Genomic DNA, 21,724 nt, shown 5'->3' with positions numbered 1-21,724 from the left:
GTTTTGTATCACAGTCAGAATCAACCCATACCTGACCCTCTGGCAGGTTTTGAGACACAGTTAATCACATGGGAGGAGATTTCCCATCACCATAAGGAAAAAAAACCCTCACCACTAGGTCAACAGGCAATATCATGCTAGAAAAAGATTGACATTGTCAACTATTTCACCTTTCTTGGGTCCACAATCAACACCCGTGGCACCAGCAGCCAAGTTACGCTGCATTGGAAAGTCTACTCTCAAGGACCTCTCTAAAGTTCTAAGGAGCAACAATGTTCAAGACTAAGGTGGACCTGATTCAATTCATGGTCTTTTCGATTACTTGCTGTGCATCTGAAAGTTAGACCATGAATAAGGATGACATGAATAGATGTCTTTGAGTTGTGCTGGAGAAGAGTACTGAATACCCCAGGGACTGCCAGGAAACAAACACATATGTCTTGGGAGAATACAACCAGGGTTTTCCTTGGAGGCGAAGACAGAAAAGCTTCATCTCGCATACTTTGGGCATGATGTTAGAGTCAGTCCTTGGAAAAGTACATCATCTTTGGAAAAACGGAGAATCAGTGAAAGACAGGGAGGAAGACTGACACAATGACTATAATAATAACAATGAGCTCCAGTCAGAGATGGTGAGGATGGTGCAGGGTACGGCAGGGTTCAGATCTACGTTGTTCATAACGTCACCATGAATCTTACTTGCTTCAATGGTACCTAAACTGGACCCAGCTCCACCTCTTTTCTGGCTCAGGTGTTGGCACGGGCCTTTCACCCAAAATTCTATGAGAAGTGAAATTTTCTCTATGCATTCTTTTCTTATGGGTCCCACTCTTCCAGCTTATGGAAACTGTGGGCTAGATCAACCTTTATTCAGGGCAGAACAAGGCAGAGAAAAGCTAGGGGCCTAGGATCCAGAAATGACAATTAGTACTTTAGAATTTAATGGGGGGAGTTACAGAGCTTACTGCAGTCCCTACCACACCCTAGGATTCAGACAGTCCTCTCACCCTCCCTGCTAAGACTGGAGTCTAGTCCTCCTCCTCCTCCTTTCCCCCTTAGGCCTTCTGGGGTAACCCAGTTAGATGATGCTGAAAGCAGAAAGGAAGCAGAGGCGGCAATGAGGATCAAAGTTTACTTTGGGGAAAGAGACAGGCAAAGAGGAGTGGGTGCTCGGGGCGTGCCCCTCAGTAGTTAGCTGTGTAGTCTGTGCCATGCAGTCCCCGGCACAGCAGTGTGAATTCCTTCACAATCTCCTTCACTCGCCTCCTGTTCACACGCTCACTAAAGGAGGGAAGGGAGAACAGGTTAGCACCATCCACTACTTCCATCTCCTCCTCCTTCATACCCTGAGGCCAGGTCCACTCCAACTGCGCTCACCGAAGGATCTGCTGGCTGAAGGTGGCCTTCTCTTCAGGGGTGAGGCGGGCAGAGGGAAAGTGAGGACGCTGCAGGATCTCCTTAATCCACACGCTCAGGAGGCTGAAGCAGTGTTTGTTCAGGACGAATATGATGTCGGCAAAGCAGTCCATTAGGTTTCGAGAGGCCTGGCCCCCAATGGCCTGAAGGAGAGAGGCTCTCAGCACCACTGAGGCCTCTCTTCTCTGCAGAAAAGGTCCCTGGACATCTGAATGGTTTCCCAGCTAAACTGGATATGACAAATGAATGCTGCTTTTTCAGTCAGCTGGTCCTCACAACAACCCAAATAACTCCATCATTTATTAATTGAAAATGGAACAGAGGATGAGAGAGCTTAGTGAGCCAAAGGCTTGTGTTCCCTAGGAAGCTAGCTACCTCAGTATGGACGGCAACCCCGATCCTATTTTAACCCTCCCTCTCCATCTCACCTCTAGCACGGTCAAGAGCAGCAGCTGGCCATCTTCCTGTACCACCTTTCCTATAGGTTCGATTTCCCCACACCGAGGCAGGAGCTCTGTCTGCAGAGGATGGAGGCATATCAACCCAGCTCCTTTCCACCTCTCCCCAAGGACAAACCTGCATACCAGACCCCTACTCTCTAGAGTCCTACGTAGGGAAAGGTTGGGTGTGGGTGACAGGAGTTAGGACAAGACTTACAAATAAGTTACAGGAGGCCTTGATAGTGGGCATCTCAGGGAACTTAAGGGCCAGCACAGCTGTAGAAGAAACAAGCAGATCAGGGATGGCCAGAGGATCCAGGGAGTTAGGAGGCCCAGGCCCACCTGTATACCTGCCCCACTTACCACAGTGGAATACACCTTGGACATCCAATCGTTCACACAGGAACAAATCTGGCTTCCGCTTCAGAGCCTGCAGGAGGTGGAGCTGGTAAGCCCAGCCCTAGCCAGTTCCAAGGGCCACCCCCACCACTCACCTGCCACCCTAGTCCCCAGTTCTGTGCATCCCAGGCAAAGGCTGCCAAAATCAGCCACCCAGCCAACTCTGGGAGACCCAGACTAGCCCAGAGTCCAGCAGGCCAGCAGTCAAGCAGCCTACATGATATTCTGTACATGTTTATGTATATGAATGCACAGGTGTATGTAAGGAACACAGGAGAAGCTGGGAGTGGGCACTATGCAGATATATGTTCCAAGTTTCCCCCTGAGCAGACAGCTCCTCCTCCCTCCTCCTAAGAAGGATTAAATCTCCTGCATGTTCCAGGTACTCAGCAGTGACTTTGCCTTGATTCACAAAGGCATTCAAGGACCCCTGGGTTGGCTAAGGGGAGGTAGACAGGAGACATGGAAGCTGGACATGGAGCCTCCAGTCCAACAGCCTCTCATGTCCCCCTGCACTCAAATGGCACTCTCCAGCTCCTGTTCAGGAAGAGGGAAAGCAGGGTAGGAGCCCTGGAACCCCAGCCCCACCTTTTTACCCATGACACCTATATTCAAATTGTTCTCAGTGAGTGAGACCCCAAAAGTCAGTGCTGACACGTGTGGTGGGAATAGGTGGAGCAGATGAGCCATCCCAAGTGGTACCAGGAAAGGACTGGCATACTCTCAGGTCACAGGAGATACTCTGCACAGCTCCAAGAGTCCTCAAACACTGTCCTTCCCAAGCAACCCCCCAATGTCAACACTCCAGTGTGTAGCACATAAGATCTCTAAACCTCCAGTCCCTTACATACTTTCTATCACCAAATTCACCCATGCAAACATCCTCATATCTTTACTTTTAACACTCACTCATCCTCAAACACATCCCTATCACACACCCCACATACATCTTCTCCCCACTACATACTCACACATTCAAACACCCAAACCACGTCCTCACACTCATATCCTCAACATACCAATTCTCCAGCATGTTTACACTCTCCCAATATGTACTTGTTATGTACTATTGTGTTGAAACCGACTCATAGGTGACCTTCTGGTTGGTTTTCAGAAACAGTAAATCACATGGAAGGAGAATATCCATCTTTCTCCTGTAGAACAGCTGGCAGATTCAAACCATGAGCCTTTTGGGTTGGCCTTACCACTAAGCCACTAGAGCTCAACCCATTCACAAATACACTGAACATTCTTCTCACCGCCATCCAGACCCCAAAGCACACTTCCTACTACTCATTTTTATCCCTGAACAAGGTTGTAAATTTCAAGATAGCAAGCACTGGGCCTGCTTTGGCTCCACATTATATCCTCAGCACTTAGCAGAGGAACAAGGATGTATTACACACTTAATATTTGTGGAATAATTAAGCAAAGACTCATCATATCCCCAAACCCCCTGGATCCCCAACACACAATCCTCCCCCACTGCTCCTTCCACACTCCCACCACTCAATACGTGTATTTTTCAAGACACACATACACTAAGAGAGACACATACAGACATACTAATGCATACTTCACATCTCAACACATATCATTGTCCAAAATTCATCAGTGCCTAGCACACATCAACACACACAACATGTATTAAAGCACCACACACATCAATGTACATACCTGCACTCAATCACACACTTACCCCAACACACCAAGCATAGCACCTATACTTTTTATAGCAGTTTGCTGATTTCTGTTGCCATTCCAAACCAGACTCAAAACATAAAAATGAACTTTAACACACTGGAGCACACATCAAACACAAACACATTCTAACATGTTCTCAAATGGAACGTGCTCCCCACTCCCAGCAGCAGCACCCCCTTCTCCAATAGCCCAACTCTGGGCTCCACTGCAGCATATTCATCTTCAGCCTCTCTCTTCGGAGCTCTTCCCAGTCTACCTCTCGGGAGCAGGCTGGGGGCTCTGAGGCAGGCAGTTCCCGGCAGGAGCACGGGGACAGTGAAGCCCAGGCCCTTCGGCTCCTGCCCTACCCTTGAACTTCCTGGACAACCCAGCCATCCAGGAGCTGCTGAGCACAGTCATCACTGTTCCTACCCCAGTCCAGCCCAGTTCCCGCCCTTGGGGTTCACCCTCTCCCTGGTCCTTGTAGGTGACTGAGCTAGTTGAGGCAAAGGGGCGCTAAAGGAGGATGTTGGGTTGTCAACTTCCACGGAAACAGATGAATAAACTCTATTCAACTGAACAGAAAAAAAATTTGTCAACAGAAAGCTAAAAATAGGCTTAAATTGAATTCCAACATAAGAGAAAGAGAAAGAGAGAGAACAGAACGTGAATGAATAAAACTAAAACACACCTGTGCCAGGAGTTGCATAAATGAATCAACAATATCAGGATGATCCCTGGGCCCTAAAATATAATAAAGATGGAACTTAAGAAAAAATTATACAAACAGCAACTCAACCTCATATAGTTATGTGGGACTGAGAGCCTGCAGGGAGACAGCGTGGGGGCACATGAGCAGCAGGAAGCAAGATAAAGAAACAAAACATACAAAAAACCATGAACTGGGAGAAACCCAACAGAAAGAGACGGTAAAGTGAAGGACTGGCCTGCCCCAGCTCCCTCCCCTGGGAATATTCACCTACTTCCCCCGCCTTAGGCCAATCCCCCCAAGGGTTCCTTTGGTGCTCCAACAATGGACCCCACACAGCTAGAAAGAGAGATGGCCTTCAAGCTCTTGTGGCCTCTGGCAGGCTGGCCCCTACATCACTTCCTAGTATAGATCTTCCTTCATAAATCTGTGAGGAGCAGGGTGGGGCTGATGGGGTGGGGAGAGTCAGTACCTCCTCTTGAGGGCTGGCAGCTGAAGGCCCCAGAAAGGCCAGGGCAGCAAGACCTGACAGGTACACCTTCAGGGTTCTTGGTCTAGCTAAGGAAATAAATCTACTGCGTCCTCTTAACACCAGAGGATTCCTTCCTGAGTAGGGCAGTGTGTTGTAAGGGTGGCCATGCAAGCTGTTGGCAAGGCCTAGGGAAGGAAATCTTTTAATTAGCTGGATCATGAGGTCAACAATGAGAGCCCCAACCCAGCAAAGCCCCCTCCACATAGATTCAGCAGAGAGCCAAGCTCAAGGCTAAGGATCAGCTGCTGCCACCTGGACATGTAAAGGCCTCGTCAAGGAAGGGGAAACCACTTAGCACATAACCCCATTACCTAGTGGGAAGGCAGAGCCCAAGGAAAGGAGGCAAGGGGGCCACCTTGTGCAGTAAGACAACCAACAAATCCAACACATATGTTGGCCACCATAGTGCTCCAGTTCTGATGGCTCCCATGGAAGACCAAGGCACATGCCTGGAGCTCCTGCCTGGACTGCTCCACCCTTAGGAGGATGACATGCATCCTCTATGTGCACCACTAAGTAGCTGTGTGATCTTGTGTGAGCCACAATGCTCAGTTTCCCCATCTGTAAAGTAGATTATAATCACAGTTCTATTTCTTTCTCAAGGCTCTTAGAAGGAGTCACTTATAAAGTCCATCGCTTTCACCTCTGAATTCTGGGCTATTGAAGTTCTTTCTGGAAAGTGCAGCACAATGATGCTGGAATAGGTGCTAAACAGGAGGTACAATGTTCAGAAGGTGGGTCAAACAGTGAGAAGAAAGGTTCTGAGGGTGAAGAGCCCTTATCCTTATTTCAACAATGTCTACTCTATGCTGGCCTCTTCCTGGGCACCAGGGATACAGAGAAGAGACTGTCTTGGCCTTGAGGAGCTTAGTCTAGGGAGAGAGCCAGACAGGTGCAAATGATACTGTATTAACTGTGTGTCCTTGAAGCAGTTTTCAGCAGTGAGTTACAATTACCCAACTCTGACAAGTAAAGGGCACAGGACATTGCAGCCAGGGAAACAAACATGTAAGGCACAAGGCTCAAACGGAGCAGTGTGCTTGGGCAACAACAGGAGAGATATTGAGAGAAATTCAAGAGTTACATAATGAGGGTAGGAGTGTGGACTTATCCTAAGGCCAATGAGGTATAATGAGAAGATTTTTAAGCCAGGGAGAAAAAAAGCTCAGAATTGTATTTTATAAAGAACATTACAGCTGCACTATGGAGAACGGACCGGAGAGGAGGGCAGCGGCCAAGGAAACTAGTTAACAGGTTGATGGAGTGACACAGATGAGGCCCTAAATCAAGGCAGCAGCATGGAGAGTGGAGAGAATTGGAAAGATTGGGGATAATCAGAAGGCAGGGTCAATGAGACTTGCCCCTGACCAGGTAAGAGGTATGGGAGAGGTAGCACTCAAGAGGACTACCCAGGTTTATGGCTCAGGTCTCTCTCCAGCCTTGGTCTAACCCATAGCCCACAGTGGACCAGGATCAGCGGACCAGCCACAGAGAATCTGAGCAGGGGATATTTTGGGCTCTGTTTGAGGCCCTTGGTGAGTCTCAAACTTAAAACCACAAATTCAGGCAAGACTTCTAAGGCTGGCTGAGCAACACTGCTGCTTCTAAGAGCTCGGAGCTGGGTGTAGGCAGAAGGGAAGCCTGAAGAACCCTGGCTCCCACCTCCTTCAGGTCAATGGGGACACCATGGGTACTTAATTGGCTTTTCTTTTTTTCCAATGATTTTTATTTTTACTTGGCTTTTTATCTTAAAAGGAAAAAGCCTCAACCAGCACCTGGAGCATTTTGTATGCAAAGTTCCAAGCAGGTACCCAAAAGACGCTACTTGAATTCCTGTAGCAAATCCTGTCATATACATGGCGTTTCCATTTCACAGATATGGAAACAAAGGCTCAGCTAAGTGATTTGCCCAAAATCACACAACTAGTTGGTGGTGATGAGGTTAGAACCTAGGTCTGACTTCAAATCCCACATCCTTTCCCCTTTTCACTATATTCAAATGAAAAAGAGGCAGCCTGTTTCCCCAAATCCCTCAGAACCTCTGCCCACCCAACCCCCTTCTCCACATCCAGGTTGGCTCTGAGTCCAGCAGGCAGGTAGAAGACATCATTCACCCTCTTGTCCACTCCAATCTAAGGCGTCAACTATTTATAAGGCAATAACTGTGCTGTGCTTGATCCTATGTTTCTTTTCCATTAGGTCCCATGTGTGACACAGGGGACAGAGAAGAAAGGGTAGCTATGGCTCCCCAGTCAGGGAAGCAGAGGCAGGGGCAGTCACGGCAGCAGCAGAGACCCTGGCCAGGACCTACCTTGCTGGAAGAGAGTCAGTGTGACGGAGGTGACGAGCAGGAAAAGGGCCTCAATTGGAGGAAAGTGGGCAGGCTCATGAGCAAAGATGTGGACCAGCTATAATAAAGCAGGGAACGCTGGTCAGCTAAGGCCCTCACCTCACACTAAGTCAGGTCAACACGCCTAAGAATTCAGGTGTAGACCCCAACCAGGGCAGCCACCCACCCTACCACAGTCCATGCCTGGAGAAGCAGGCAGATCCCTGACCAAGATGAAATCCAGAACACCGGCTGTCCTGTCCAGAAGACTCACCTGTCTTGTGAGGTCAAGAGCAGAAGCCTGGGGAATAGTGCTATACATCTGACCCAGCATCTCACACAGCTGAGGCACCATGGGAGAAAAGTCATCTAGTAGTGTCTTGACAGACTTCTCAAAGATGGCGCATACCGCCTTGGGAAGAAAGCAAAGGGGCTCTGGTTAGCTAGTTGGTTATCGGGAACAGTGTTAAAACCCTGAAAACAGGAGGACTATACAAGAACCATTACTTATAATCCTTCCCTGGCACTGAAAACCAAGAATTAACAAATGTAACCCTCACAACAAAAGGTTAGGGCAAGAGAGCACAAGACATAGTAACTTAACTCTTGCTACTTACATCTCTACCATTTCCTCTTAGGGACCAGCAATAGCAACAAAAGTCTGAATTTAGTATGACCTAAAAAAGGCAGGTCTCTAATACTTAGCTGTCCCTGAAAGTTACACAGCCCCATCATCACGGTCCTTTGGTCTAGCATTTCCTGTGATCCAGCAGAGTTCTAAGTGCATGATCTTTCCATTTCCTCCAGATCGTCACAAGCAGAAGTGGAAAGCAACAACTCCTCCTGCTCAACCCAAGCTGTCACCACAGGACAGGTAGCAAGGATCGGGGCTCACCTCCACCACCTGAGCATCATTCAGCCAGTTGCTCAGCACCTTCTGGATGAGCTGGAAGACTTGTTGCAGTACCAGCACCACCTGGAGACACAGGGAGAAGTGGCCCCCACCACTACTGTTACAAACCTGGGAACAAAGTGTGGGTTCAAACACATTACCCGAGACGGCATGCTGAGGCTCAGTGCAATGGAGACGGTACTCCTACTGGGTAGGAGTTGTCAGTCAGCTGAGTGGCTCATGAACAAGTGTAGAGGCCACACTGACTCCTGGGGGTCATCTCAGAGCAAAGTAGATTCCTCATTAGGACTCTGGTGAGTATTACATGAGATTTTTTAAACTTTGTAAATTTAAAATTAAGTAATACAGTTTCCATAAATTCCTACTCAGTAAAAACTTGTTAGTGCCTAGAGGCTAAGAGATTATCTTTGAGAAAACGAAGCTGCTGTCTTACTGCAGACAGACTGTGCTAAGGAGCCCAGTGGATGTGCAGACACTGGCAGGTGACAGAGGAGCAGTGGGGAGACCAAAAATAAAAATCAGGTACCAGGCACAGTCCTCTTTGGAAGCAAGAATGATGAGGCTTTGCCTCACATACTTTGGGCATGTTGCTAGGAGGGGCTATTCTTTGGAGAAGGACATGATACTTGGAAGGGTGGAGGGGTCGGTAAAGGAGAGGAAGACCCTCAACCAGGTGGATTTACATGGTGACTGCTGCAATGGGCTCTCGTGTGTCAGGAAGTGTGATGGTGGCTCAGGACAGAACTGGGTTCAGATCTTTTATTCATAGGGTTGCTATGAGTCGTACTTGACTCGACAGCACCTAACAACAACAGAAGAAGGGACTTTTCTGTAGCTGGAGGACAGTGGCTCAGGCTTGGTTTGGATCCAAAAGAGTAACTGAAACTGGGATGAAGAGTTGAACAGAGGAAGTAGGATGCCTGTGACTTCTCTTTTCTTCCTGTTCTAGCTTCCTTTTCTCCAGGAAAAATGCAGAAAATGGTCAAAGCATTCCTTATACTTCTTGGGAACGTAACAATACACAGTCCTTTCATTCAAGATCACATCTTAAAATCGGCACAGTGAGGTGAGCAAGTCAGATATTCTTGTCTCTATAATTTTGACGGACTGACGCAGTGACTGTAACAATGGGACTGAGGGTAGGGGAAACTAAGGATGGCACAAGACGCTGTTCAGAGAGTCACTCTGAGTTGTGGTTAACTCGATAGTACCTAATGACAAGAAAATAATTTTGAATAGGAAGCTGAGGGTTTATCAGATAAAATTTGTAACACTTTGTAACAACCTGTTTATATACATTTCCTTTCAAAAAGGAGCAGCTCAAAGGCAAGAACTATTCTGTGGTGAATGTGGGAGTTCCTCATTATTTTGTAGGACAGTGAGTGCTGAAGTAGAATCCCCTAAGGCATCAGGACCTGTTATAACATCACTTGCAGGATCGAAGGACAATGTCAGCATTCCCCATTGAGGTGAGGAACCCCAAAGACATCAACCCCCAACAGGTTGAGGACAAAGACATCATTTACAGAGTTGAGTAAGACGACATCATTACTACAGATCTGGGGCAATGTTAAGATTATTCACAAAGTCAGCAGACCAAATGACATCATCACCATGAGGCTAGGGAAATAATCACAAAACCCACAGAGTTTGGAGTTTGGGTGTGACAATGGCATTCCCACAGTGCTAGAGAAATCATGACAATGACAGTGTCACCCACGGGGTTGGGTCCTTGTGGCACTGGCAGCTTCCGGAGCTCAGGGCCTTCATTCTCATCCTCGTGGTGACTGACGTCCAGTGTGGTGAAGAGGTTGGAGAGAAGCCCCAAGATGTGGACAATGGCCAACTTGTTGGAGGGATTGGGCTGTGGAGAGAAGCAAGCCAAGCTCTAGATTCCCCAACCCCAGCTTGACCCTGACCCTAGTCTTGACTGCCAGTTTCAACCCACATTTCAGCATGCCCACATGGAGCTGCCCAAGTCCAAAACCTATTCCCTGACACTCTAGAGTTCACTCACTATCTCGTCTGCCAACTTCTCCAACTGCTGGATATAGGGCGAGATGAGAGAGTGCAGGTTCTTAAGGATCTCCTCCACCTGTAGAGCTGACAGCAGGAAGCCCAGCGCCTGCATCAGCCACATGCACTGGCTTGTCTGTAGGGTAGAACACGAAGGGTCGGTTACATCTGGCTGAGGGTGGGAAAAGAATAGCCTCTTGGAGAAGTTTCCGAGAACAGAGAATAAGGAATAACAGGGAGGGGAGGGCAGAAGACATCTTTTCTGGGTTAAATAAATTCCCATAATATCCCAAGGGAGAATTTCACAAACTTTTGAGTCATACCTTGTGGATCTGTTTCATCAGCACATCCTGGAAGTTAAGAGAGCATGGTATCAGTGTGGTGCGGTGTGCCCTGGGCCCAGCACCACCCAGTGCCGGTCCACATACCTGGGAGACAGCCACAATGTTGGCAGCATAGGGTGGCAGGTCATACCTGCACTCTCGGCAGATCTTCTTGAGGGTGGACACAGAGGATATGGAAAGCTCAGGATTGCCCAGGGCATGTAATACGAGGGGCAGAACGCTGTTGATCATCACAGGGTGGTCAGCCAACCACTCAGACAGAGCTCCTAGGGGAAAGAGGCGGGAAGATTGCTGAGCTGAGTGAGGCCAGCTGAGACCTGTGTCACTGTGAGGCAGGCAGGGTTCTGGGGGGTCAAGCTGTAGCCCCAAACAGGCCAGCTGTCCTAGCACTGAATGAGCCTGCTCAAACATGAGCTCATAGTTAATAAGCAGGAAGGAGTCACCAAACATGGGCCCAGAGCCATGTATCTCCGAACTGTGAACTGGCCTTACTGAGGTGGAATTCAGTTAAGTAATAGAAAGACTCTAAATACACCAAAACAAAGCCAGTTGGCTGGAACATTGGTTACATGTGTGAGAATGTGTGCTTCTCCATGCCAATGAGTCTCAGCCAGTTGGCTAGGGTAGGGGTGGGTGCCCACGGCTAGAAATATAATCAAGAGTGTGAACTAGGTCTCACCGATGGTAAACATGACAGTATCAGCCAGCTGCACATTGCTGATATTGATCCGTGGAATGAGGCCAATGAGTCCGGGCACTACGTCAGAATAATTGACATCGATGGTCTCCGCGATGGACTGGAAGCCGTAGAGCAGGGCCTCTGTTTGCTGGGGAAAGAAGATGCCTCTGGCTTGGTTGAGGAGAAGGGTGTGATGGGGTCTGGGAAGGTTGAGGGAATCAGGCGTGGGAAATACCTGCCAAGAATAGGGCTCCTCTGAGCTGGTGAGCAAACGGCCCAGCTTGTCATAGAGGTTGCTGAGCAGCTCATTCCCCAGCATTTCATAGACATACATGAGTGTGTCTGAAATGTCCACCCTGAGAAGCAGAGAAAGGCCTTACACACTACCTGAGTCTTGCCCTCAAGCCCACACCACTGCCCACACAACCCTTGCAAAAGTGCTCGGAGAATAGAGAAAGGAGTCCCAGGATTCACATAGCCTAGCTTTGGGCCCCTCCCCTCACTGCTTTCATCAGAGCTAGGGTCAGCCTGTTACCATCACCTGTAAATTCGGAACTGCTCCTTCTCATCTGAGGACCAGGAACCATATTCCTCATCAGAAGGGAACTGGGCTTTGTGTAGAAGTACATCCACCAGCTGGAAGTAGACCGGCCGGTATATCTGCTGGTACATGGTCTGCTTATCCATCTCAAAGGACAGGATGTCATCCTGAAGGAACCAGAGAAGAGAGTTAGCCACTTTGCCAGCAGTCACAGATGCTCATAATCCATATTCTTCCACTACAGCTCAGTCCAATTTTCGATCACACAGACACACCTGCAGCGTGTACCAGAATGTGAGGGTTAGGGAGCTGGTGGTCTCATTGACAGGATAATGGCCAGGGATGCCTGTGCAGAACATAATCATGTTGACAAGTGCCAGGAAGCTCTGCCAGTGCTCCACCTGGTCCAGTAAGGCCCTGCAGTGAGGGGAAGGACATAGTAAAGTCATTCCACAGCCCCATCTCTTAGAAAGCCTTACTCTCCCACCCCCAGCTGTTCCCACTCCTCACCGGGAATGGTTCTCGCCCAGGGCCACAGCAATACGACAGATGCCATGGGAGGTCTCCATGTCCCCATTTTGCACAGCCTGTCGCAGCTGTTCCTGCAGTCCCAGCACCAGTGGGATAAGTTTCAGGAGTGTGTTCACATACCTGGGAAGCACGAAGCAAGGAGACCCATCAGAGTCGTCTGCCCCATTCCCCAGCACTTTTGACAGAAAGGTACAGCCTCCTTGCCTTCCATCAAAGCCATCCTTCTCCACATCAATTCCTAAGGAAAAAGGAGGTCAGGGCCTACATGGCAGCTTTGATTCTGCCCATGCTGGGAAGAACCTTAGGTCAGGGATCTCCAGAAGAACTCTTGGAGGACACAGGAGAAGGTCAGTGTCAGAAGAGACTGAGCTGGAGTTGTTGTTGTTGTGTACTATTGAGTTGGAACTGACCCATACCTGACTCTGAAAATTCCAGTGGGTTTTCAGAGCTTGTAAATCACATGGGAGGAAACTTCCCATCCTTCTCCTGCAAAGCAGTGGGTGAATTTGAATCATGTGCCTTTGGGATTACAGTATAGTTTCTTACCACTAAACCACCACAGCTCCCCTGCAGTAGAGCAGGAGACTAAAAATTTAACATAAAGTCAGGAGTCTTGGCTATAAAATTTTAAAAGTTCAAAGGCAATAACAACTGTGACAGTCACAGTCCTCATCATCTACACCACCAAATCCTAATTCCTTTGTAGTATGGAAGAAACAGAAAGGGAGAAGCACAGATGATGAACTCAGAGAACCAGGAGGTGAAATGACCAGTTATCAGGTTAAAGAATACCACTATGTACTGAGACCTGAAAGGTTAGGTAAGGAGCCCTGGTAACATAGTTATTGTTACATGTTGGGATACTAACTGAAAGGTTGGTGGTTAGAACTGAACCTGCTTCACAGAAGAAAGGCAGTATATTCTATAAAGATGTATAGCCTTGTTGGAGGGTTACCATTGAGTGAAATCGACTAGAGGGCAACACATTTGTTTTTTTCTGGGTTAGGAGGGTGGAGGGACAGCGCAGGAGGGGAAGACCCTCTATGAGATGGATTGATTCGGTGACTGGGGTAATCGGGATGGGTGTGTCAGAGGCGGTGCGGTTGGCGCAGAATAGAGCAGGGTTTAGAGCTGTTGTGCATAGGGTTGCTATGAGTCGGAAACGACTCGATGGCACATAACAACAACAACAAGGAGAGATATAGAAACATTTTTTAATTTTTTTTGAAACATTTTTAATGAAAGGGAGGAAGATGATAAAATCAGTACTAGGTAACTGATTCAGAAGTACCTGGGTGGGATCTGTTGGTGGAAGTGTACAGAAAGAAAAATCCTGAAGCTCAGCAGGAAAGATAAGCAAGAAATGTAGAGTTGAAGGGAGCTCTTATAGCCAACCTTGTGGCAAGAAGCTGCACTGTGATCCCAAAGGTATGCAGTTCAAGCCACCAGATGTTCCCATGGAGAAGGAGGAACAATCTCCTCCTGTGTCGGTTGGATCTGACTCAATGGTACACAACAATGGAAAAAAAAAATAAATTTATATATATATATACACACACACATATACATAGAGAGAGAGAGAGAGGTGTGTGTGTGTGTGTGAGTAAGTGAGTTGGAAGTCATCTGAAGAATTACGCAGGGACAGAGCATTAAATAATAGGAAAGAAGAGAGCCTAGATCAACGATCCATAAAGGAGGAGGAGTGGGAGCAGAGGCTACAAGGAAGACTGAGTGCAGACTTCCTCTATCCAATGTACCTCTCCAGGAGACTACTCTGCAGAGACTACACTAGGCACAGGAACAAAGATGATGAGTCACTTGAGCTGTTTCTGCTGCCAGTTACAGTGTGATACCACAGCAATCCACGGAGGGAAGGGTCTGATGCTCTAGAAAGAGTTCTGTCTGGTCTTTCCCCAAATAAGTTGCGAGGCAGATAGCTTCATAAAAACTCAGGGACAATGAGAAGAACAAGTAGAGGCAACCAGCTCAGGGAGGCTAAACCCTTCTCCATATCCCCAGGCACCCTGATGGGAAAAGGTATCCATACTGGGATACCCCTCAGAGACAGCCCCAGAGGGTGCTGCCTGGAGCCAGCTGGGATAACTTCAGTCCCATGACCCTGACACAGGCTGTACCACTAGACAATGGGAACCTTCAGACCAGACTCTGACACAAAGGCAAGATGCAGGGCCAAGGCTGTGCAGTCCTAGTAACCGAGAGGGAGGCAGGAAGAAGGTGCCCTACCCACAGAGCATGTCCACTGGGTGCCAAGGCTCCCTCACACCTCCTAAGGTTCATACAGTGGGTACTCAATTAAGGCTCTTAATCGGTCTCATCTGAGCTTTCTAATAGGGTAAATAAAGGACAACACAGCTCACAAGGTCTCAGCGCTACTCAAGATCACTCAGCACAGCAGAGACAGAGAGATTCCAGGTTGAAACAGCCTCTCAAGCTGTTTGCTCCTCTTCCAGGGAGTAGCCTGAAGGTCCCCAAAGAACCCATACAGAGCTGAGCCCATGTCCTCACTCTCCTCTGTGGGAGTCTATAGGAGCCTGCCTAATTCACCTTCTGTCTTCAAAACAAAAAACTAAAATCACTGCTATCAATTCCAGCTCAGTTCCAAGAGCAGAACTGCCCTGTAGAGTTTCAAAGTCTGTAAATCTTTTTGGAGGAAAACTGCTTCACTTTTCTCTCATAGAAGGTGGCGAGTTTAAGACAAAGGCCTTAACCACACTACCATCACAGTTCCTTTCTGTCTTTGCTTTCCCATTAAAAACGTTTCCAAACATTAAGAACCCATTTCAGAAAGATAAGAGGGTTTTTTGTTTGTTTTTTTTACGGGGAGGGGAACAAAGGAGGAAAAGGGTGGCCCTTAGTCCTGACATCTGGAGAAGGCAGTGCCTGGATGATGTAGGATTAAAAGCCATTAAAAATGACTTTTTGAAGCTGAAGCACAGAACTTAAACCAGGCAGAGCAAAGCCCATGGAGCTGACTCAGCTGAGTGCAGCACAAATGGATTTCTCACACCTGGGCTTCTGTGTCTAGGGCCTCAGAGTGGACAGAAAGACATGCCTCAGGTTCCAAAATATCCAGGATTGAGGGATGGAGACAGGAAGGATGTCTTTAGACTGAGGTCAAGACGCTGAACTCGAGTGGGTCATCAAGCAGCCGGGGGCAGGGCTGCTGGGACTCCTTGGCTGCCCGCTCACACAGAGCTCAGCTCAGACCTGCAATTAGAGCTTCCAGGAGCAGAGCTGAGAAAATGGGAAGAGTTGCTAAGCAACCAAGGGGGCTGCAGCCAATGGGCGCCTAGGAGGCTGTGGGTTCCCTCACTGGCTCTTTGCTCACTCATTGGTTAAGAGGAGAAGGGGCATCAATTACCTGAAAAATACCCCAAGAGACCTATGGGGTGGGTAAACCTGGATCTAGCCAGGGATACTCCATATTACCCACCCACCTTGATGGCTCTGGCCAGTTCCCCTTGGCTACCAATCTATTTCAGCCCAGCTAGCACTCTGAACTTCAGGCTGGCAAGAGAGGTCTCAACCTGGGAACTGATGTCTACTTCAAGCTGAGAAAACTGGAAAAGGATCATACTAACTGCCAAGGCAATGACACCAAACACTAGCAACCTTGGCTCAGAGAGTGCTACCTGTGTGCCAGCAACAACGTGAAATCCCTCACAGACATTTTCATATTTGACCTTCATACCAAAATATTATTGAATACCACAACTAGGCTTTATGTAACCTCCACAACAACTCCATGAGATTCACATATGACGAGATTAAAGTTTAGAAGTGACTTATCCATGGCCTCAAATCCAGTAGTGTTCTATCTGGGATTCAAACTCAGACATTGGCCAATGATGCGAGCTGGGCAATGGGCAATTAACCACTCCCTCACGTGATCTCTTTCCCCGGTTTTCTCCTAATTCTGTCAACGGCTTCCAAGCCTCTTCTTTAAAATATCAGTGACAGGCTTCCAGGTTAGCCCCTTCCAATCCTCCTGAATGTGTGCCAGAATTTCCACCAGGCTGTTTTTCTATACTTAAAATCCTTCAGTAACTTTATATCATCCTAAGGATAAAGAACAAAATCTTTGGCTGGGCCTCGATCAACTACCAATCTGGCCTTTAAATCTTGCTGTTTCATCACACCCAAAGGTGTGGCGCTACACAGCTCCCGAGGCCACCCGGTGCTCACCATCTCTCTCCTGCTCAGGTTCTTTCATTTGTCTGGAATGGCCTTTCCACATCCATCCTTTCCATCCGGCTATCTCTTACATAGTCTTCAAAGCCCAGCTCAGTTGTCACCTCCTCTAGGAATCCTTTCACAACCTCCAGGTGGGTTCAGTGCTTCTGAACTCTTATAGCCACTGCTTGAGAGTATCACACTGATTTCAAGGTGAGCTCCCAAGGCACAGAAGACACACCCATTTACCTGACACATAACAGGTGCTCAACAAACGCTTACTGAATACCTATCACTAGTTCTACCTTCTCTTTAGTCCTTCACTGAGCTGCCCACCACACCCTCGCACACCTGCTGTGCTCCTTGAAACCTGAACACTCCCTCCACCCCTTCTGTCACTTAGGCAGTGTCAACTTTTCATCCTTCCAAAATGTGGAGTGCACCATGCACCATGATGAAATAGTTTCCCTGAGATGAAAACGAATGGAAAGACATACATTAATTTATAATGGTAAAAAAAAAAGATTTTTATAAAAGATAAAAAGGAAAACTACCAGGAGGTCTGGGATAATATAATAGAAACGTAAATCTTAAAAATCATTAAGGGTGGCAAGAAGCTGCACTGCAATCACAGAGGTAAGCAGTTCGAATCCACCAGAGGCTCTGTTGGAGGAGGGACAATCGCCTCCTGTACCAGTCAGATCTGATTTGACGGTGTGTACACACACACACACACACACACACACACACACACACACATCATTATGCTGTGCTCTGAAGGGTGAGGTGGGGAGGGGGGAATGCTACAGGCAGAAGTGACGTTTCAAGACACAGTGGATGGTTCAGAAGTTGGAAGGAGCATGAATTTCACAGAATTGAAAAGACCACGAGAGTGCTTAGAAAGCAAGGAGCATGGCATGAGATGCTAGATTGTACAGCATCTCTGTCAGTCACACTAAGGATTCTGAAATTTATCCTAAGAGCACTGAGAGTTACTAAAGGATTATGAGCAGAAAGGAAATGACAGATCCTCATTTCAAAAGATAACTCTGACTGCTGGGTATACAACGAAGGGTCTTAGAGTAAAAACCAGGGACTGGTGAGAAAGCTCTGCAGTAATCTGTGAAGACAAATGATGACAGCTTGGACTAGGGTGGCAATTGTGGAGATGTAAAAAAATAGCTTGACAATATGGCCTGGAGACAGAACAGACAGGCCATGGTGACTGACTGGGTGAGAGAAAAAGAGTCAAATACTTTAACTGAATAATTGTTTAATGTCTGTCTCTTTCTCTGAACCATTAAGTCAGGGACCAGGTCATGCTTGCTGTAACTACAGCATTGGATCGGGCCTGTAATGCTGCTATTGTTTTTGTACACCACAGAGTCAGAAGTGACCCATAGCTGACCCTCCAGCAGGTTTTCTGGAGGCTTCGAACCACAAGCCTTTAGGATCGCAGCGCAGCTTCTTGTCACTAGGTCACCAGAGCTCCCTAAGCATGCAATAGACATTCAATTAGTATTTTCTGGACACAAGAATGGATGCTGTGGAGCTGGCCAAGCAGGCTGCCCCTCTATAGGAGGGCGGAGAACAGCTTACCTCTGGGCATCTGGCTGTGAGATGGCATTAACGATTGCTTCCACACTGCTGTCAAAGAGCTCTGAGTCTTGCAGGGTAGTGAAGGCAGCTTGAATGAGTGCCTCACAGTCCTGCAGTGGCACTTCCAGCTGCACCCAACTGGAGAAGCACTTGAGTACCTTCTGACGCACACAGCTGGGGGAGCTGGGTTGCTGTAACAGCTGCTCCAGCAACGGAAAGACAGCTCCACACTCCACCACCAGGCTGGCCCGCACCAGTCCTTTCCGGTATAAGGACAGGCGGCTGGTCTGGAGCTCCTCGGGCAGCACTGTCAGTAGCTCAAGCAGGGCCAGGCAGCGGCCCTGGCCATCCACTGGTGAGTCCTCAGCTTGGAAAAGCCGTACCATATCTGCCACAGCACATGGCCAAGTGTCAGGCATCATGCTGAGAGCCAGCGAGGCCAGTGCTACACAGAGCCGAGTCAGCACAATCTTGGAGCCACTAGCAAAGCGGGTGATCTGAGTAAAGAGCTGTGCCTTTAGGCTTTCATACTGGTCAACAGGGATGTCACTCCAATAGCGAGAGATCTTGATGTGCAGGGCACTGGCCCCAAAGTACTGGATCTCGGGCACCTTGTCAGGCTGCAGTAACTGCCAACTGAAGTGCCAGGCCTGTGGGGAGACCTGGGCCTGCATCAGCCACCTCTGAGCCAGGTTCTTGTTCTCAATGTTGGGGTCATAGTAGAGTTGGTGCAGTGCCTGCAAAACAGCACAGGACTGAACAGATACTGGCCCCTTTAGATCTTACCAGAGCCCAGAACAGACAGTGTGATTTGGTCCTGCAAGACTTCTCCTCTCTTCGATTGCAGGGCTGAGCCAGGAGGAACTCCGGGCTCTGCAGTATTTCCTGGGTCCAGGGTTCTGTTGGTATTCTGAGAGCCTGAACCTCACCCATACTCTATCACAGTCTCTATTTGAAGTAAAATGTTTAAGTTGAAAAAGAGAACCCAAAGAAAAGCAGGAAAATAAAAGGCTGTGATCCCCAATAGGATAGCATGCGAGGTAGCGAGTAAGGTCCAAGTGGAAGGAATGACTCCTTGGGGAAGAAGCCAAGCCTGAGAAAAGCAAGGAGCGCACAAGGGGGCTCTGACCCAGACACAGCTGTTCCCATCAGCTCCGACAGTTCCATTTAGCTCCCCCAGGATCATCCCTAGGTCACTCCAGATGCTGGCACCAAACCCAGCTTGAAATCTGAGCAGGGCTTAAGACTTTGCCAGGCAGACTGGGACAGAAGCATTATAGCATATTTGAGGGTCTAACAAACTAGACCAGAGACGTCTAGGCCTTAGCTGCAGCCCTGGAAAATGTCTGGCCTGGAGCTCTCAGCCAGCAGAATCTCTAAGGGTTCCAATTCCATTGGGACTTCATGCAGTAAGAAAACAGTGCTTTATCTCCCTGGTAGCACATGGCACATTGCACCACCCTGTCAACACTGCCCAGCACTAGGGGGTGAGAGAGTAAGGCCAGTACCCTGACCCCTAAGCAGGTTCTAGCCTAAGCCTGGCCCCTGCCAGCCATTTATGGCTACTGTCCCTTGTTTAGGCCCCGAGTATGCTGAGGAAGGTAGAGAACAGAAGCAGAAGGATGCATTCTCATAGTCTGCCATGGCAAGTAGGACATAAGATTAAGGACTGAACTGTCTGCAACCAACTCCTGCTTCCTAATGAAGTAGCCCCAGGCATTTCCCTATTTGGTCCAAAGGGCATGTCCTGGAGACAGAACTCAGAAAAGAACCAGAGAAGCAGAAGGTAGACTAGGCATTGGGGCAGCCTGGGAGGGCCACAGTAAGTAAGAGGCTATGTGGGACATTGAACAGGGAAGGATCGAGTGAGGTTGCCAGCAGGGCCAGGTCCCTTGGACATAGCACAAAATAAAGGCAACAACCCCACTCTCATTTGCCCAGGACCCATTCTCAAGGAAGAGCAAGAGCAACCCAGCCTTCTTCTAATTTCAGGTGATTTTTACGAGCCTTGAGTGCATCCAAGTCAAGATCCAGGATGGTCCAGCATAAGGATGGTTCCCAGGAACCAAGCTGTAGGTGTGCTAGGTTCCTGGTTTCCTACTGCACTGCTCAATCAGTTCCAATGGAGCTGGAGCATAGCCAGTCTACCCGGAGGTCTAAGCCATCAGATTTCTGGGAGCACCATCCCGAGACCCTAACGAGTCTATTCACAAGGGATCTGTGTCTAAGGAAGGACAAAAATAGCCCATTAGGACACTGCAAAACTGCTGTCCTGCCTGCCCGGAGAGACAGTAAACGCCAGGTGCTCTGGGGGCACGATCCCAGCGGGCACTCAGCCCAGGCCTAGACTCTGGCCTTGGTGTTAGTTCCCAGAACTTTTGCCCTGTCACTGGAGTGCCCACCCCAGAGCCCTCATACCTTCTCCACGTTCTCCACAGTGAAGGCCAAGGTTGGTGTCGCACCAGGCCCGGGCTGCTGCTCCCGCCGCTCCATCTTTGCTCCCTCCATCGGAGGGACTGCTTCTCTCCGACCACAGCACCTTGGCTGTTGACCCGTGCTAAACCCCAGCTTGGGTACCCAGGGAATGGTGAGGTGACGGGGCCCCCAAGGCGGACATAGCTGCCGAAGGCTCCCCACTTCGCTAGGGGATAAGGAGTCTGGCCAAGATTAAAGCGGGTGCTTTTAAAAGGAGACCAACTGAGCGAGACTCCGAGGAGCTAATAGCCGCCTGAACTATTAGGCAAGGATCCTAAAGGGTAGGTCACAGCACGGTCTTCAGAATTTGTGAGAGAGGCTCATGAAGGTGGGAGGCCTGCAAAGGAAACCGAGGCCCGGAAGGAATCAGTGACCTGTATCTACACCTTCGTCTAGGAATGCTCTCGGTCCGATCAGGTCACGAGGGCAGGGGGTCACAGGGGAGAGAGGCTTTCGCGGATTATGGAGGTGTCCAGGGAAGGGCAGGGTTGCAGCTTCGAAATGTGGGAGGATGAGTTGATGGAGTTGAGGGTCTGTGGTAGGTCCTTTCCGTTTGGCCTAGCCCACGTTTGCTCACCGCCTAGCTCCGACCCTGCTACCGCCGATGCCTCCGCCCCAGTGACTGACAACCTAGCCGGTCCAGCCGGGACGGGGCGGGGACCTTAGCAAGCCGCAGGCTGCCCTGAGCGCCTGTCCTCGCTACCGCTGACTTAAGTCCCCCATGCCGGCTCTGACCCAGCCCGACCCGGCACAGCCCAGCACGACTCAGCGGAACTGCAAAGAAACTCATTCCGGGTCTTTGGTCCTGTCCTCGCGCCAGCTCGTGTGACCTCGAGCAGGCGACAGAGCAGCGCGCCACCCGAGGCCCCCGCCGGACCAAGGCCCCGCCGCTGTGCACTCTGGGAAGTGTAGTCCGTCGTGCGT

At 49.0% G+C, this 21,724-nt stretch overlaps 1 protein-coding gene across 1 annotated transcript; it reads right to left on the bottom strand.

The window, feature by feature from the left end:
- Positions 1-1,184: 1,184 nt before the first annotated feature.
- On the bottom strand, positions 1,185-21,009 carry IPO13 (importin 13). Its single transcript, XM_006886557.1, has 20 exons — positions 20,744-21,009; positions 18,326-19,062; positions 12,512-12,652; positions 12,277-12,418; positions 12,002-12,168; positions 11,696-11,816; positions 11,461-11,608; positions 10,866-11,047; positions 10,761-10,787; positions 10,439-10,573; positions 10,142-10,285; positions 8,404-8,484; positions 7,783-7,920; positions 7,491-7,587; positions 4,630-4,682; positions 2,220-2,286; positions 2,074-2,132; positions 1,845-1,934; positions 1,378-1,559; positions 1,185-1,281 (listed from the first exon to the last, which is right to left on the bottom strand). The coding sequence occupies exons 1-20, from the start codon at positions 20,831-20,833 to the stop codon at positions 1,185-1,187; spliced, it is 2,898 nt and encodes a 965-aa protein (XP_006886619.1). The 5' UTR covers positions 20,834-21,009.
- Positions 21,010-21,724: the final 715 nt, after the last annotated feature.

Source organism: Elephantulus edwardii, unplaced genomic scaffold (assembly GCF_000299155.1).
Source record: "Elephantulus edwardii isolate Elephantulus edwardi_28Jun2011 unplaced genomic scaffold, EleEdw1.0 scaffold00049, whole genome shotgun sequence".
Taxonomy (NCBI): Eukaryota; Metazoa; Chordata; class Mammalia; order Macroscelidea; family Macroscelididae; genus Elephantulus; species Elephantulus edwardii.
This window is presented reverse-complemented; position numbering and strand designations above follow the sequence as displayed.

Excerpts from the sequence above, each read along its gene's own strand:
- IPO13 (XM_006886557.1), bottom strand. The coding sequence starts at position 20,833 with ATGGAGGGAGCAAAGATGGAGCGGCGGGAGCAGCAGCCCGGGCCTGGT. Across the intron at positions 12,653-18,325 it reads TCACAGCCAGATGCCCAGAG|GTATGTGAACACACTCCTGA; the intron begins GTAAGCTGTTCT and ends CGTGCTTCCCAG. Across the intron at positions 1,935-2,073 it reads AGGCCTCCTGTAACTTATTT|ACAGAGCTCCTGCCTCGGTG; the intron begins GTAAGTCTTGTC and ends CATCCTCTGCAG.